General features: G+C 44.7%; 2 protein-coding genes across 2 annotated transcripts in view; one reads left to right on the top strand and one right to left on the bottom strand.

Moving 5' to 3' along the window:
- Positions 1 to 2,943: 2,943 nt before the first annotated feature.
- Positions 2,944 to 4,417, bottom strand: LOC131281879 (intraflagellar transport protein 57 homolog). The gene is made up of 4 exons (XM_058311240.1): positions 4,100 to 4,417; positions 3,551 to 4,036; positions 3,193 to 3,472; positions 2,944 to 3,104 (listed from the first exon to the last, which is right to left on the bottom strand). The coding sequence occupies exons 1-4, from the start codon at positions 4,415 to 4,417 to the stop codon at positions 2,944 to 2,946; spliced, it is 1,245 nt and encodes a 414-aa protein (XP_058167223.1).
- Positions 4,418 to 15,697: 11,280 nt separating this feature from the next.
- Positions 15,698 to 17,150, top strand: part of LOC131281255 (frizzled-4) — a 37,540-nt gene continuing 36,087 nt past the window's right edge. Inside the window, exon 1 of the mRNA XM_058310528.1 lies at positions 15,698 to 16,628. Coding sequence (XP_058166511.1) covers positions 15,715 to 16,628 — 914 coding nt within the window. The 5' untranslated portion in view covers positions 15,698 to 15,714. The remainder of the gene's footprint in view (positions 16,629 to 17,150) is intronic.

Below are 17,150 nucleotides of genomic sequence, written 5' to 3'. Positions count from 1 at the left end.
CTTCTACATGCACTGAACTAACGATAACTCAGTGAATGCATCTTTCAGGAGCACTGCAAACGCGCATTTCAAACACTTTCAAGTTGACTCTAAAAAAAACAGTGCTGTAAGTCATACAGAACATTTCACTTCAATGGTGAATTTCTCTTGCACACTGGAAGATCAAATAATACAAAATAATAAGCAACGTTTTCTAGCGAGACCAACCAACCAAACCGCTAGACCAAAACGAATCGAAAGGGAAACAGCAGACGTTTGCAATCGATACAACGTCAGAACCAAACGTCTCTCTAAAAACCATTTACGATTAGTTTCGAGCTGTTTGTCCCTGGTCGGATGAATTTCTTAGTTTTCGTTTTCCGTTAGGTTGGTACACATTACAGAAAAAACAAATAAAATAAAATTGAATGCGGAAGAATTACTTCCAAAGTAAGGAAGCCCGTGGTTCCGGAGGGGTAGTCTAAAAAAAATAGTTCGAAACATTGTTGATTTTGGCAACGTAAATGATAGATTAAAGAAGGAAACAAACGTACGCCCACACATTGGTGAGGGGTGGTGCGGCAAATGCATAGATTAATCATAAACTTAATGTAAAAAGCAACTAAGCAACACTCAAAGAAAATTAGTAGTAAACATTGAAATGCCACACCCTAGTGTGTATGAATGAATGAAACGATGAAAGGTTCTAAAATTAAGTACACCTTAAAATAGATAAGGAAACGACACTGAGCGAATAGAAGTACTGCGAGGCGATTACTGTTAGTTAAAAAAGTTCAACCGTTACGCTTATGATCAAAATGGCTGCAGGGGACCTGAAACGCGCGAAAAGCCAACAAACGTGACGGGACGGAGGGTGGAGTGGCGGAGTAAAGAACGATTTTCGTGTTTTATGCCAGAACACAGTTTTTTGTACAGACAACAGCATAAAACAAAAACACGAGAGCAAAATAAGGAATGTCCTTTCCGTGAGGACGTACAGAGCATGTTCGTGCAGGTGGAAACTGAGGTGATAAAAGTAAGATAGTGGGGAATGAATGGGTTAGGGAAAGGCCATCATCGAACATTTCCCCCCGATTCTGCCAATTTGTATGTAGGCAGTGTGTGGGTTTGTGTGTGTGTGTGTATGTGGTGTATGTTTGATTGCTTCGAATTACAATAATTCGAAGTCCCGTACACCGCATATACACACACACTAACACACACGCACGTGGGTGATAATTTGTGCGAATAGTAGAGGATCGATGGCGAGGTGCGAGCAAGAAGCGGTTGCAGTATGGCATATAAGGATAAGGCATTGTAAAATAGAAAATAATTGTAGCCGAGAAAATGTGAAACGATGTAAACTGAACTGAACTGATCGGATTCGATCTTGTTGGAAGTTTTCTATTCTATCTGAAACGTAAAACTTTCTTACGAAAATTCGTAGAGTGCAGCGTGTGAGCTAACACTTGAGAGCCAGCTTAAGCAAACGACCGAGGTCGTCCGATAAATTACGGCTGTTGATGAATTTAGTGCTAAAATACAAATGAAATATTCTATATATATACAAGAAAAAAGAAAAGTAAGCAAAAAACCTAAAGAAGAAATCAAATGATTGTAAAAGTGTACAAGTGGAACATTTTGGAAAACGGGCAAACGAAACAAAACGAAACAGACAAGACAAAAAGGGAGCAGTATGTATTTTGTAAATTAATGGGCGATACGAGCGATATTTGTTTTTAATGTCACGCTGCATTGCTACTCCGCTGCATCGATACAATTACTCTGACTATGTACTATTACAACACAACTGGCACTACACTACTACTATAACTACTACCGCTAATACTGCTGCTCTGTTCGTATGGAAATGATGAAAAAATGGGCAACGAAACAAGTAATTGCTGCAGCCCGTTTATGGGTTCGATAGGGTTGGTAAAAGAAACGAATGAGAAACCTACAAAAGGGTGGTGAAACGAACAAGAAAAACTATTAGATTTAATAAACGATCATTTCAACGATAGATTCAACGACCGCTGTGTTTACTTATTTTACAGTATTAAGTATCTTATTTAAAGTATGTTTTGTCTTGCGGAAAAGTTAGAAAAGAAAGGCGAACAAAAGAGGAGAAAACAACACGTGGTGTTTTCTTTACCGCAACACAACGCCAACTTGGATGCTCTACTGTACTTTGTGCTTTTCAGACACATAATTGTATTGGCTAACAAGATCGCGATCGTACAAACGACTTGGCCCAACAGGAGACCAAACCCTGCGACTCGCCGCAGCCTGTCCCAGCTTTATGTAAACAAGCTGATTAGGGGTTACGCAGTTCGCAGCTGTATGATTTTCCACAATCTTTTTCGGTGGGATATTCTATCCCCATGGAGGTTTTGCTTACCATCACGTCGTTTCCTTCTTCACATCCTTGATATGCCTCGTGGGTTAGGTGTTTTGGCCTCAAGAAACTTGGAAAATGCTATTACGTGCGAGTGGTTAGTGAAAGGTGTGGTTAGTTTCGACCGATAGTTCATCAACGAGTTTGTGGATTCAAGGGCTTGACGAAGGCTTAAACAAACACTGTATGATTGGAGATAATGTGTGCTTTGTGTCCTTAGGGATCACACAAATTATAGAGGAGTACTGTACGGAAAGAGTTTGTTGGTAAAGGGTGGATTCAATCTTGTCGAAATTGTTTTGGGGGGACTGGAAGACACATTTTAAGGGGATGTGAAAAAATAACATCTAAAGAAGGTAAGAAAATTTGTTTAAACATTCTGCTTGGTTTAAAAACGTTCTTATAACTTTAAATTTTGTTTACTTTAGTTTATTACAGTTCTGTGAGATACATGATCTATTTAAAATAAAACATTCTTTCGCTTGCGTCCTCCTTATTTTAATATTTTATTACATTCTCTATACCATGATCAAATCGATGTATTCCATGGTTTTGCTCAATGCTTTTCAATGCGCTGCCATAACGAGGGAGTCAAGCTCGGCGTATTGGGCGCTCTGTTTGATAATTTCCGAGTTGAGCGAGTGCTCCATCACGCCAATCTTGATGTCCATCTCGCACAGTTCCTCCTTGATGCGGAAGATCGCCTTCTTGATGTTGATTAGGGGACCTAGGATAATCGAAGGAAGAAGGATAAGAAACACAGTTAACGACTCCTCGGTTACGCTTCCAAGTGGGATGTCCTTCTTGTGACTTACTGCCATCGGTCATCGAGTTTCCGCGCTGTTCCATCTGGATCTTTACGTTTTCCAACTCGTTGGTGATCTTCGAAAGCTCGTGCTCATGTTCCACCTTTTCCTGTTCCGCCTGTTTGATCTGCCCTGTCAGCTGATTGTACTCGATCAGGATCGTCTTGTACTGGCCGATCAGCTCCTTCAGGTCGTTGTTGAGGTGCCGCTCTCGGCTTTCAATTTTCTCCATCACGTAGCCAATGTCGGACTGCAGCTTCTGAAGGTGGCTGTCGGTTTCCTCGGTTGCCTTCGGACATGATTGGAAGGTGTGAGAAAGGAAGGTTATATTTAGTATCGATGTGGACCATGATTTTCAAATACTCACCGTTTCGATGTTACTCCGGAGGCTTCGCATCTGCTCAAGATGTGCTCGCCAGTCGCGTGGGTCCGTCTTTACGACTACCTTCAGCTGGGGCAGCACCCGCTCCAGCTCCAACCTCCACGCTTCACTGTCTGAGAGGGAGTCCACCTTGTACTCCCGACCCGGTTCCTTACGGGCGTTCGCTCCGATCGCTCCAATTCCCGACCGACCCGGATCGGAGAAGCTCAGATCGAACATCCCATTACGACCCTCGTCGTCGCTCTCGTCACTAACGCCCGCCATCTGCTCCTCTTCCACCTTTTCAAGGATGATCTCGGAATCGTTCTCGATCAGGTCCACCATCGGGTCGTCCTCCTTGCGGCACTCGGGGCGCCGGATCTGGAACTTGGTCAGCTTAAGGGCTTGCGTCGCCAGGCAGTCCATGATGTAGACGCAGATCGGACCGGCGCCCTGGATGAGTCGGTTCGTTTGAAAGTCGGTAGGAACATCCTAGAACAATGGCAAATTCACCATATCTACCACTTCTTAAGTAAAACCGCTGCGGTAACCTACCATCTCCTGCAGGACTTTGATTATTCGCGAGATGACAATGTTGGGATCATCAAACTCCTGCGGCTGGTCGAAGGTTTTGCCGATCTTCCGTATCAACCAGGCGCAGATCGAGGTGAACATGAAGAACTGTTCGCCGGGGTTGAACGAACGCAGGAAGTAATAGCGGTTGATTTGCTTCATCTTCATCTCCTTCAGTAGCAGCCGCTCGTAGTTGAGCAGCTTTAGCTTCTCCATCAGATCGTCTACCTGGAACGAAGACACGGACGACACGCCGCCTTGGTCCCGCTCCATAGCCAGATTGTACTCGTTGCGGAACATGTCGCTACTGATGAATCTTCAAACACTTTCTTTTTTCGGATTACAAACTTCCTTTCTAAGAACTTTACGGTATCAAAACAACTTTGCGCGTTCGAAAGGTTTGTTATGACGTACACTTAAAAGCGGTTGCTATGGACAAACAAACGATGGAAGCGGTTGCTATGATAGTTCAAGCGAGTGTTAGTTGACGATTTTACCCAAATTTAGCATTTGCATTTTTTTTCCTCTATAATGTTTTCAACTGTTATTATACAAATAAGAAGTATTTTAGATTTAGAAAATTTCACCTTTCACATTGGAATAATAAGTTAATTAGTAATGTGTGGAAAATTCTTTAAGAATTAAGGAACTACGCAACATAAATAGATAAGACTAATATGAAATGTGAGAATAGAAAGTTTTCCTTTATATCATGAAAAATTTATTTTGTAGTCCGATGACCTTATCATTTTTCCGCGTGCATGTGCAATTGCCGCTACAAAAACTGAATACACCTTTGACCAATGATCCTTGCGAAGACTCCCCTTTCATTATCCAACATTTTTGATAAGGGAAAGAAAGGAATTGACATGAATTCTGAGGAGTACAATTGAAATGAAGAATTGGAAGAATATTTATGCCGTCATGCGCAGCTGATGGAGATGGCCGCCCCGGAATGCATGGTGAATTGCTTCAGACCTCATGATTATTCGTCAGTGGCAGACGACACAACATGTAATTGCGATTATAATGTGCCTTTTCGTTACCCCGAGGAAATGAGAAACACTACCCAAACGCACCAAAACGATCTTATCTCATTTGATGCGAGAGAAGACATTATTGTTTCAGTAACTCGCTTCCCTTCCGGTACGCAAGTTTTCACCTCATATTTAACAAATTTTATGTCTCAATTATGTCCCGTCACCATGCGTGCCGGTAGCATTCGAGGATTCGGCATGGAAAAGATACTGTTTACACAGCAATAGGTGATTATAGCGTATGTGCGTTCTAGGCACCGAGCGTAACTGCGTAAGAGCGTCAGTTGAGGCAAGGGCAGAAATAATTAATAGCGTGAAGAAAGTGCTCCGTCCGTGTTTGCGGAGTGATGATTCGAAATCGCACACCCGAACGACAATGGCGTGGTGTAAAACATTTTCTCTTTGCGATAAATGAAGACTCCATAAATTAGCTGAAAATTATACGGCACGCTTCGAGATTACCATAAACAATGGTCGGTGTTGCTGTTAAACATAAGGTGTGCAGCATTTTCTTTCAATTAAAAGCGATTCGAATGTGTTGGTATTTATTTTCAATGTCCGTATTTTAAATCAGTCTGTAGTTTTACATTTCGTTTTGGTCATTTCCTTGAGCCAAGAAGTAATATTGCTTGGAAAGTGTGAGTCATATCTGCAGTTCTGCACATGCCATATTAAAGTTGTGGAAAATGTCAAAAACTACGGGAACGTAACAACTCTTTATTCTTATTTATGGCCTCCAGAATCCCGCCAGACATCCGATCATGGTCGCTAAGAACTGCAACAGTGTTCTTTAATACATTTTCCCCTTTTTCATCACCGGCACCGCTTATTGCATTGTTAAGAACGCAACTGTGTGGGCTCCGGCCGATTTGGTGGTGGCATTCCGACCGCGCGCGGGGCAACATTGTTGAAATATCTGCTGCGTTTGGAGGTGATTAACGATATTTTAGGCGCTCGTATATTTTGTTGGTTGTTGCTTTTTTTTCGAAGCACTGTTTCCTCTCTCTTATTCGCGATTTTTCGGTTCGTAGGTCGAACCACCTCGTTCCCGTGGAACGAGAAATGAGGAAACATGCAAACGAGCTCCATTGCCGGGCGCACATTCGCGGCAAACGATTCGCGGGCCCGGGAAGCAAAGGCAACGCCGGCGACTTCGATGCAACGGCAAGCGACGAATCTCGTCATGGCAACGGAGTTCGCACGTTGCGCTTCCGAAGCGGGAATGAAGATGGAAAAAGGATGTTCATTTGGTGCGCGTACGTATGTGTAAAGTTTGGCGTAAGCGTTAAGCACGCCTTTGCAGCCCCATGAAATATGAGCGGAGTGGCGAGAGGAACCGGCCTCGGATCGATATAATTTTTTATGCTGATTTAAAGGTTTACCACAACTGGGATTCGTTCTTGGACGTCTGGGGTGAGGGGTGCTTGTTGTTGGTAGAGCTTTGAAAAATTAAAAACATGTACTGTTTCATTTCTTTTGTCTTGTTTTGCTCTTCGCAAGGGTTTTCCTTTGGAAGGTGAGTTAAAAGTAAAACACAACAAAAAAATAAACTTAAATGAATTGCAACATAAGAGTGAGAAAACGAGCCGCTTCGGGAGAGTCGGTACCGTCGAAATGCCGCCAGTGCAAGCAGTTTCAGGAGCGCTCAACATGCAATCGTTATTTTAACAAGATAGATTATTTTGCCATCTTTTCAGGTACCAGCAAATTATTCCTGACTGTCCTGTTCCCGTTGGCAGCTTTGTTGTTTTACATTTGCGAGCAGCCATGAATTAAAAAAGAACATTCCATGAAGCAGTTTATCATCAGGAGTATAGAAAATTTAAATTAAGAATCAATTGTCGGAGATGCAGATGCGATAGATGAACAGCGATGCGTATATTGAAATTATAAGAGATTTTTATCAATTATCCTGTAGCATGAATAGGTAGTTGTTCAGAGAAACAAACAAAACAATTAAGGCAATTATGTGCGACATGCAGGAAAACATACAGATTAAAATAACTGATACGCATGAACCGATGCATGTTACATGTTCTGATTGAGTCAAACCTATAAAAAGTTGCACGACCATCCAGAAAAATTTATTTCTATTTGCATCGTGCATAAACATGGAGAGATGGCTATTCTTCCCCGAACAAACCATTTGCAAAATCCGTCCCCTCTACATGCGGAGGCGCTTTTGCTAATGAGCTTGCCGGTGCGAATGGAAGTGAAGCGCTAGAAAACATCTGTAATTCCCGTACGTGAGCAGAATGGAAACGGTTCGGACAGTGCCTACGCCCTGTTTTTCCCTCAGGGCGCACGCAGATAAATACAGGCATGCACATAAAAGCGCACATTCCACGCAACGCGCCACGGCTGCACCGGGCAATGTTGGCCACACCGAGGACGTAACGAGCCAATCCAAATGGGGTGGGAGAAAACGAAAACAAAAAAGCAAGTGAAAATACAAAAAAATAATAAACTACAACGAGCGCTTCTTTGATTAACGAGAACTGATACTTGCAACTTGGCCGCAGTTTGCGTTTCTTCCCCGCCTGTGAAACGGCTGACGGGTTTCCCTGGATCTCCTTTACCCTCGTGGCCTCGGAGGGGGAAGGGGCGAAAACGAACACCCCGTTTGCGGCTGTTCTGGGCAGCCCAAGCAATGCACCCTTTCACGCCAAGCTCATCTTCCTTGGGTTTGCGGTAAAGTTATCGAGGCGCCTGACTCGATGTTCGCGGGGCTCGATTCCAGTTCGTCGGTGAACCGTGGACGGTGGAAGGTGGCGTTCAGGCGATAAGAATACGCGAAAGTGAAGGATGCAGATGATACCGCCGGAGGTTGAAGATGAACATAAACGCCAGGGAATGAAGAAAAAGTAACACCATTTTGCGCCCTGGTATGCTACAAGGTGAGACGTGTTGGGTTCATCTTTTCGTAGGTTACTCAAGCACAAGAAAAGCTAAACGAGCTTCGGACACGGTGCGAAAGATGTGGAAAGTACAGCAATGGAAAATATTTTGCTCGAATAAACCCTAACGGTTGCGAAAGTGCAAGAGTCAGTTCTTGTACAAACATAATCAAATATTTATAAAAATAATAAGTTAGAAAGTGTATTTCATAACTGATAGGAATTAGCACAAATAAGAGATGTTACGAAAACAAACTCATGTACTTTTAATAATTTAAAATCTCCCCTCCAAAAACTGTTCAAGTTCCGTTGGATTATCGTCGCTTCTCGCGTGCCACACTGTAACCTCGACAATCGCGGCCCAAGGTTGCATCAATTGCATCACGGGACAGCCCTATAATCCGGATTGTCCATGCTCCAATATATCTTGCTAAATGGTACCTGTCTGCGGGACAGGGTGTTCTTGTTCTTTTTTTCTTCTTGTCCTCACCAGAGTTCCACTGCGCCATCTTCATGTTTCTTGCGAGCATGATTTTTCTTGCCTCGATGCGTGTGTTTGCCATAAGCGTGCTAGTGGAGTTAGCAAGCGTCTGATGCTAACGATCGAATGGTAGATATAATTGTACAAAAGTCCATCCATTTCTGTTGGTAACTCTTTCCACGGCCCTGCCGAAGTCGTTCTCGGGCGGACTTTTTTTGTGTGTTGTTATTAGTTGTTTCATTTATTGTTCATTTTGATTCACATTGTATGATGCATACTTTTAATAAAATATATTTTTCATCAAACTTCTTCAAATAGCTAGGAATAAATTACTTTCTTTCAATCGTTCGGAATAGTATTCAAATTCTTTTGTAGATCTTCTGAAACAAAATGTCTTGTTAATAGACTAAATCTTTTCAACGGAAGGCCATTAAGTGGAACATAGAGAAAAACAACCGGATATATTCATTTGCATAATATCCCTTTAATTTTACAAGTTGCTCTTTGATATCGAATAGAACACTTTTTTTTATTTTAGCAAAACGTCATTCACACAACACGTCAACACATAAAATAATATATAATACGTATTTCATAACTACATAAAAAGTATTTTAATAAGTATTTTTTCCGTTAATCAGAAATAATGGAAAACTGTATTCATTTTAATAATACAAGTATTTATTTTATAATTGTTCGTTGATCGCAATGACCATGTGTTAAGCGTTGTACTATGGCGATATTATTTAAAACATACATACATAGCAAAGAAAGAAATGTAAAACGGAATGTTTCGTAGATAGAAATACCTCTTCTGGAAACATCATCAGAATTGGTCGGTTTTGATCGATGGCCATTCCCGTCGCACGAACAATCGTCGAATACAAATAAAGTCTTTTAATTACCGGACGCTACAACGACCCTATCTAAACGGCCCTAAATAAACTGGCCATTAAATGAAAAAAAGGAGGAAAAAATTCGGCCCAGTCCCTGAACGACACGCCAACCGGTCACCAATTTAACACATATCCCGACAGTAGGACCTCCACAACAGTTTTCAACAAGATAAGAACTACACGCTGCTCGCATGATCATCATCAGCCGCGACCGGGAAAAGCCGGTTCCCGGAGTGTGGAGGGAGGTGGGCATCGTGAGGAAAATGAAGGCCCGAAGCGACCCTAGCAGCGACACTTCTGCGTCCTCCCCCCCACGTTCGGATCTCCTGGTTCGGAAAGCAATGAAGTTTCGACACGAGAAACGGGTGAGAAAACTGATAACGAGGCGCAACATGCTCGCGTAGCTCTGCAGCATAAGCGGCCGGCAGCAGCATAAACTTTTCAACCGAATCCACGTGGCGGCGGTGGTGGTGGTGGTGATAGGGCTGTGGAAGTACTTGTGGCCTTACGTTCTCGGGCTCCCCTCATCATTCTTCTTGGTTTTCGGTTTTTGTAGCTTTTCTTTCCGTTTCCATCTCATCTTTGCTTTCATCCTCAGCTCGAACCCTTCCGGCGCACACATACAACCGTACACTCTGTCTGGTTGTCTGAATGTGGTCTGTTTTCCGCGCGTATCTTGCTCCATCATCGCCCAGACTCTTTTAAGGCGCCCATCGTCAGAATGGTGAAGTTTTATGACTTGTTTCTTAGCAGCGAGGCTCGTTAATAAAATGAAAAAACGAAGTGTGGACCGAAAATGATCGAGCCTTTTCGGGGTGGCTGAGAAAAGTGGACTTAGGAAAAGCAGAAAAGCGTCCATCACACGACTGGATTGGGTTGGCGAAGAATGAAGATCAAATGAGGCAAAAAAGTAATCAACTCCAGTTTGAGTATTCGAATGACCACATTGGATCACCATCCAGAAAATGTTTGCGCTCGTTTACCAACGCGCCGGAATGTGTCATCTGCTGACCGTAATCCTGAACGATCCGATTCGATTGGACAGCCAATCCCACCTAAACCGTTGTGACGGTAACAGGATTAAAGAGATAAGGATAAAACCAAAACAGAACCCCCCCCCTCGAAACGATGATACGAAGGTGATGCGACAGGCAGTTCCAAACGGGGTGAATAACACCCCGCAAGGAGAATGATGGAATGCTGGGCTCCGGGGGCGTAGGAGGAACGAGACGGGAGCGAGCTCCGTCTTACACACCGACATCATTATGCATGCCAAACTGGCCACTTCTACGGTGCCCCCAGACGGGGCGAAGAGCGCTTTTTCATCTACGCAATATCTGCCAGTTTGGCGTCGGTTTTTGTTAGTTTGTTTCTTGCGTCCAGCGCTTGTTTGGTATAATTACAGTTTGCTGCATGAACTGCCCGAAACTGTAAGCTTAACCAGCATAACTAGAATGGTTCGGCACTGTGGGCGCACCACTGGTCATAGTTTTATGTTTTTTTTCATTCTTGTTCGTTTACTGAACTGCAGAAAATAGTTGATTGTGTTTGTGGTGGCTTATTTGGTAAGTATTTATTTATAGTAAGTTATTTATTTAATTATTTGATTCTGGACAAATGTAATGCCAGTTTTAAATAATACAAAAGTACATTAAAAAACAAACAAGATATGAATTCGAAAGGCAGCTGCTCCTTCATTCGAATATTCATATTTTTGATTCACTGATAAAATGTATTTGTCATCAAAGTTGACACTGAAATTTAAAAACAATTTATTGCCCTAAGTAGTTGAAGCTTGAGGGTATGATTTGTTGCTCCAGCGTGCTCTGTTACCTCAACTGTGGCCTCGCAAGATATCTTTGTTAATAGGGATATTCTTTTTCTAACCAATTGGCTGATCACCCCGTCCCAACAGTGCGCCCGGGTAACCCATCATCGATAATAATCGATTCGGCATCGAGTCGAGCCTTTTTGGGCCGTGGAGGCTCCAGCTGTATGATCGTTCTTTCCTTTTTAACTTCGCTACCCACCCCATCTCTCCCAGTGCCATCTTCTCCTGTTTCGCTGATGCTTGCTTATTGCTTTTCCATTTTCCATTTGCAGAATGCTTTCGTCGATTCGAAACATGATGATGATCTGATTTGTGAACCTGCCTGGTGTGATGTGTATGTGTGTATGTATGTGACTGGATGCTCGATGGTTTCGGTGGAGAATTTCGTGCATTTTCGAACGCGCGCGCGCGTTCTGGTAAGAATCTTTAGGCAGCTCATTTCTCAATCCCATCCAATCACCCTTGGCTGAAGTGGCGGGTCTGGCCGGGCGTGTGTTTTGCGGGTTGGTAAAGGGCAAAGTAGAAGCAAAGGGAACGGAGCGAAGAATAAGAACAAATGAAAAAAAAAACCACCGACCATAACCGAGCGCAAACAACATAAACAACATGCCAAACCAGCAGTAGTAAAGGCAGCAGCATGCACGGAAGGCACACCGCAAAGCGTACGGCCGGCTAAAGCACCGCAACATAAGCAAATAACGAAAACCGTGAGAGAAGCCGGGATGGTGAGCGAGAAGGAGAAAAATCCCAGTACGAGAGAGATTCAAAACGAAGGGAGAGAATTTTGAAGGAAGGTAAGGCGGGGCAAAAGTGCATAGACGACAAAATTAATATCTTACAAATCCAAAAATTATATAATTGATATTTTCTAAAGGCCAAAAGTTGAGTTTTTCTTGTAAAGGAAAATACTCTTGGTCCACGGATGTATTTTTGAGTTTTTCTAATACCGATATATCTTTTGAGGCAATCTTTTTTTGAATAAAACTAGCGAAGTAAAAATATGCCCTGTTTTCAATATACGAAAGGATGTCAATTTGACCTATTGATAAAAAAAACATGAAATGGTGGACTATTATCTTAGAGGTTGGTTAAGTAAGACCTGATGGTTTAAATCTAGTAGAGAAAAAAAACCATCTACCAATTAAGGATAGTAAATTTGAAGATGAATATGGTACTAAGTATTTTACAAATAAAGTATTGTTCACTGAAAAACTAGAATTTTTAAAAAAATTACTAAAGTAAGGTATTCTTACTCTAGCTTTAGGTGTTCGCTTTTGCCCCGCCTTGCCATAATCTTTTTCTCAGTGCTTTCCTTGAGAGTGGAAGGATTTTATCTCACTCGCCGCCCTGCTGTCGATAACGAATGAGAACGAGAAGGAATGAAATGGCGCGCTGGTGAGATAGCGGGCACGAGCTGGTTCGCCCGTCAAGTGGAGAAACTTAAGCCAGGGAGTTTCAGTACCCGATCAGCTATCGGAGTGGTTGCGTGCGTGGAGCGTGACGGACATTTTCAGTCTCGTATCGACAGTGTCGAACGTTTAGCGTATATCACGATTAGTTGTTTGTCACTTGCGTGACTAGTGTCGTAAGTAGTTGACCGCAAATACGTTCGTAACTTGTGACAACTTCCCCACGTGGTAGCCGCGCCATAAAGCACACTGGACTGTAGGAAAACACTCCAAAGGAATGTGGTTTCGGGGTGTTTTCTTGGTGTTTTTTGTTTGGTTATCAAAGTTTGTGGATTATTAATCCTACCTGGGGGGATTGGAGAGGCTTTAAACACCTATCTTGTCCACTCCCGCCCGTGTGGTTATCTGCTTTCCCTGGTCCCTCGCCAGGATCCACTTAAGCGTCCGCTTAAATGATACCCCTTAATCACCCCTACCCAAGTGTGTGCCTCGTAAACGGTATTATCGTTCGCGTGAGGAGCGTATTTTCTTTCGATTTTATTTCCGTCGATCGATTCCGGCTCGCGCTTCTTCGCTCGTGTCAACTCGCTGGAGGCGCGAGAGATATCGCAGATGAGCGCGATTTGGCGCGATGAAGGTGTGAATTTGTGCAGTGTCATTTAAACAAGGCCATCCGGATCGTCTTGTGGTCGGGCCGCAGAAGTGGACGTCACCGAATCCCGGAGTAAGGGCAAAAGGCATGCCACAAACAGCGCGTCGGTCGTGTACCGTGGATGCTACGCATACCAACTTCGGTGGATCGCGTCATCAGCATGTTTACACCTTGCTGCTGCTGGCCGCGGGTTGTCGTTATCGTTATCGGGACGGCGATGAGTATGGGAAGGTGCTATTATTATGAAAACGGAAACCGGGCTTGAAAACATAGCCAAACGGTCATTTTCAGCCAGTGGCATCTTAGTGTGGCGATGGAATCAAACAGAGTGATACATTTGAGTGAATTCAAAAACAGACCCCACGTCCTCCTGTTTTCCACTTGAATATTGTTTCAGCTGTGGTGCGCAATACATCTTTGCATTTCACTGCTGTCCAGACTCCAAATCGTGACGCGGATCGCTCCCCATCGCGGGTGCGTAAATGGCGTACGTGAATGTCTGCAGTGTATTTAAAGCTCCCCACCCTGCTCACTCGCAGTCTACTGTGGCGGATATTTACTTATTGTTACTACATTATCCGTCTTCGCTAACGGCACACAATTCAACCGAGCGCCTGTTTTACCCCTCGAATGTTTACCGTATTTCACGAATTGAAGGACGCACTTCAATGCCAATAAATACCAGAAATGATTTCAAAACGGCCATCTAAATTTGATTTTAAAGAAATGCGCTTAGCTGAGCAATGTTCCATATAAATTACCTGAAATGACATGTTTTTTGAAAAACAACAATTCTACATCATTATACATTGTTATTGTTATGAGCGGAATGTTGTTTATCTCGGTTTGCTTCGATCCTCCTTTGCTCTCACCTGTGAGCGGTTGATATCTCACCTGTCTCAATAGTCTCAGGCCTCAAAACCGAGTCGAGCATATCTCAGCTCACCGCCCAGCATCCAGTTGGTTCGAAGTCCAATCAGATGGTTAGGGTTATTCCTTGCACGATCGTTGGTTTGTTGTTTTCTTAATCCGATGAGGAAAATCTTAACCCATCCTCTAGCTGCATATTTTGCGATGATAGTTTTCACACACCAAAAAATACGGTTGGTAAAATAAAATATCCATCCATTCGTGCGGGTTTCGGAGCCGCACAGCAGCGTGCAAAAATAAACACCGTTCGGTTGCGCGGTACACATATGTGTTGTGTATTTTTCCACCCCTAAAATCCACCTACGCACCACCGTTTCTTCAACCGACGTACCAGATGGAAGGGTGGCCAGAAAATGGGCCAGTGTTGAGTGATGATTTATTTTTAATTATACTCATATACACACACACACACCCTCACCACGTTGGAGGATCGTTTCGGCATGATCGGCTGCCAGCGTTGTTCCCGTTGTAAAGATCGCCCAAACACACAGTGTGGTTAATATTTGTTCGCAGGTTTTTCCGGTGCCGATACATTGGGATTCGATTGAGATCTCAACCAGAGACCGACTGCTTCCGGATGGATTAACCGCCAAACAGGTGGCTCAAATCAAGCAAACGGTATACGAGCACCTCGCAGCATCCAACCACAACGAGTGAGATGAACCACATCGCAGTTGGGGTGAGATGAAAAAGTGAAACGTGAACGGAGCGCGTACGTGTGAGTGAGCAAGTGAGCCAGAGTGGTGGATGAGTGAGCCTCTACGCGATATAGCGAGAAGTACAGATAATCAGTGGAAAACACGCAGCAGAAGAGAAGAGTAAAATACCGGTTAAGAAATGCCGCTCGTCTTGTAAAATAACTCCACCGAGACGTGTTTCTGTGTGTTTGTGTGTGTAGGCTGGGAGTCGAAGAAAAAGTGGTAAGACGTGAAGAAGGGAACGGGAAGAAGAAACGGGAAAATAACCCTCGATCATCTTGCTACAAAACACAGGCCAAAGCAGAGAAGAGGCAAAACAACAACAGAAAAAAGGGGAAACCGCGGTCTCGTCGGAAGAAACGGAGGACCGAAGAAGGGCAAAGCATCGTTAAACGAGCCGCGAGAGCCTAACTAACGAGAAAAGCGAAATCATCAGCGATCGTGGTGGAAAAGTTTGACGCGATCCTCGGTCTTCAGGTTCGCGGTCTGTTATTTCTTGGGACGGAAAAGAACAGTGTAAGGAATAAAAATAACCGGGAACCTTCACCGGGAGCATGCAGTTCTTCGAATGAATTCTCCCGCCGCGGAAGCTGCTGTGTGGTTAGTGGTTTTCGGAAATGTAATCGGTGCTGCTCGACGCTGGATCGTCCTCGGAGGCAAGTTCCATCAAGCAACCCAGCTTCGGCGAAGTGAAGTGAAGTGAAGTGAAGTGAAGTGTGGAGAGCAACGTATTACCGAGTGTCGACAACTCCAAAGAAAATTCAAAATGACTAGGTGTGGGCTGCTAGCGTCAGCGCTGTTGGTGAACTACTTGCTGGTGGCTGGAAGCGCCCTGGTAGCCGGTACCAACTCCGATTTCTCTAGTCAACGTACCTGCGAGCCGATCCGGATCGAGCTGTGTCGCGGTATCGGTTACAATGAAACGTCCCTGCCGAACATCGTCGGCCACGAGCTGCAGTCGGATGCGAACTTCACGCTGCAAACGTTCTTCCCGCTGATCCAGTTCGGTTGCAGCAAGCAGCTGAAGTTTTTCCTGTGCGCCACCTACGTGCCCATGTGCACGCCGAAGGTCTCGATGCCGATCGGACCCTGCCGGAGCCTGTGCAACACGGTGAAGAACCGCTGCCATCCGATCCTGCAGGGGTTCGGCTTTCCGTGGCCATCGGCGCTGGACTGCAACCGTTTCCCGGAGGAGAACAACCACGAGCACATGTGCATGCAGGGTCCGGGCGAGCCCTCGGAGGGTGAGGTGATGGTGTCCGATCGGCCCTCCTGCCAGCGGCTGCAGAAGTCGAACCTGTACGTGCAGCTGAACCGGTCCGGACGCTGCGCCCCACTGTGCGATGCGGACATCCTGTTCGAGCAGAACGAGAAACACTTTGCCGAGGTGTGGCTCACGTCCTGGAGCGTGGCCGCCCTCGGCACGGCGATCGTGGCCACCCTCTGCCTGATTCTCTCGACCAAGCGCTGGGACAAAAGCCTGATGCCGCTCGTCATCAGTCACTGCTTGGTGACGGTGGGGTGGGCCGTCCGGTGGCTTGCCGGACGCAACGCAACGGCCTGTGGCTACGATCCGCAACTTCCTGGCGTTGCGCTTCTGCTAACCGACGGCCTGTCGACCGCCCCGTGCGCGGCCACCTTCCTGCTGCGGTATTACTTCGGCCTGTCGGCAGCTGTTTGGTAAGTGGACAAACACACACTCACAATTAGGACGCTATTAAGTTTTGCTTTCGGGCGATTTCAGGTCAATTAGTTGCCAGCACTCTGACAGTTGCCACGTTTGGCTAACCAGACACCGCGAGGCGTTACCCCGCCGGCGAGAGATTGCGTTGTACCATCCTCATTCGGGAGGTGTTTCTGGGAGACCTGATTACGCCTTTCGGCTGAAGGAAAATTACTCTCGCATGACTTCTGTTGTTACCGGCAGACTTCATTCCTTGCGGGCGGACAAAGTACTCATTTGAAAGTTTGAACTTCCATGTCCACCAGGTTTTCTTGGCCTCCAACTTATTGAAAACCCCCGAATTCCTGGAAGGTATCCCTCGGGCCTTTTGCACATCATTATGGCAAACCCATTCAAACCTGATCCTGCGTCAGCGGGACAGAACTCCAACTGTGTGCTCTCCAATATCGCAGTCACCAGTTTCAAACTGCATAAAGACGTCCTCTGACGTGCTAGCTTCTGGGTTTTGTAGCTACCTG

Source organism: Anopheles ziemanni, chromosome 2 (genome assembly GCF_943734765.1).
Source record: "Anopheles ziemanni chromosome 2, idAnoZiCoDA_A2_x.2, whole genome shotgun sequence".
Classification (NCBI taxonomy): domain Eukaryota; kingdom Metazoa; phylum Arthropoda; class Insecta; order Diptera; family Culicidae; genus Anopheles; species Anopheles ziemanni.
Note: the sequence above shows the minus strand (reverse complement) of the source record. Positions and strands in the feature narration are given on the sequence as shown.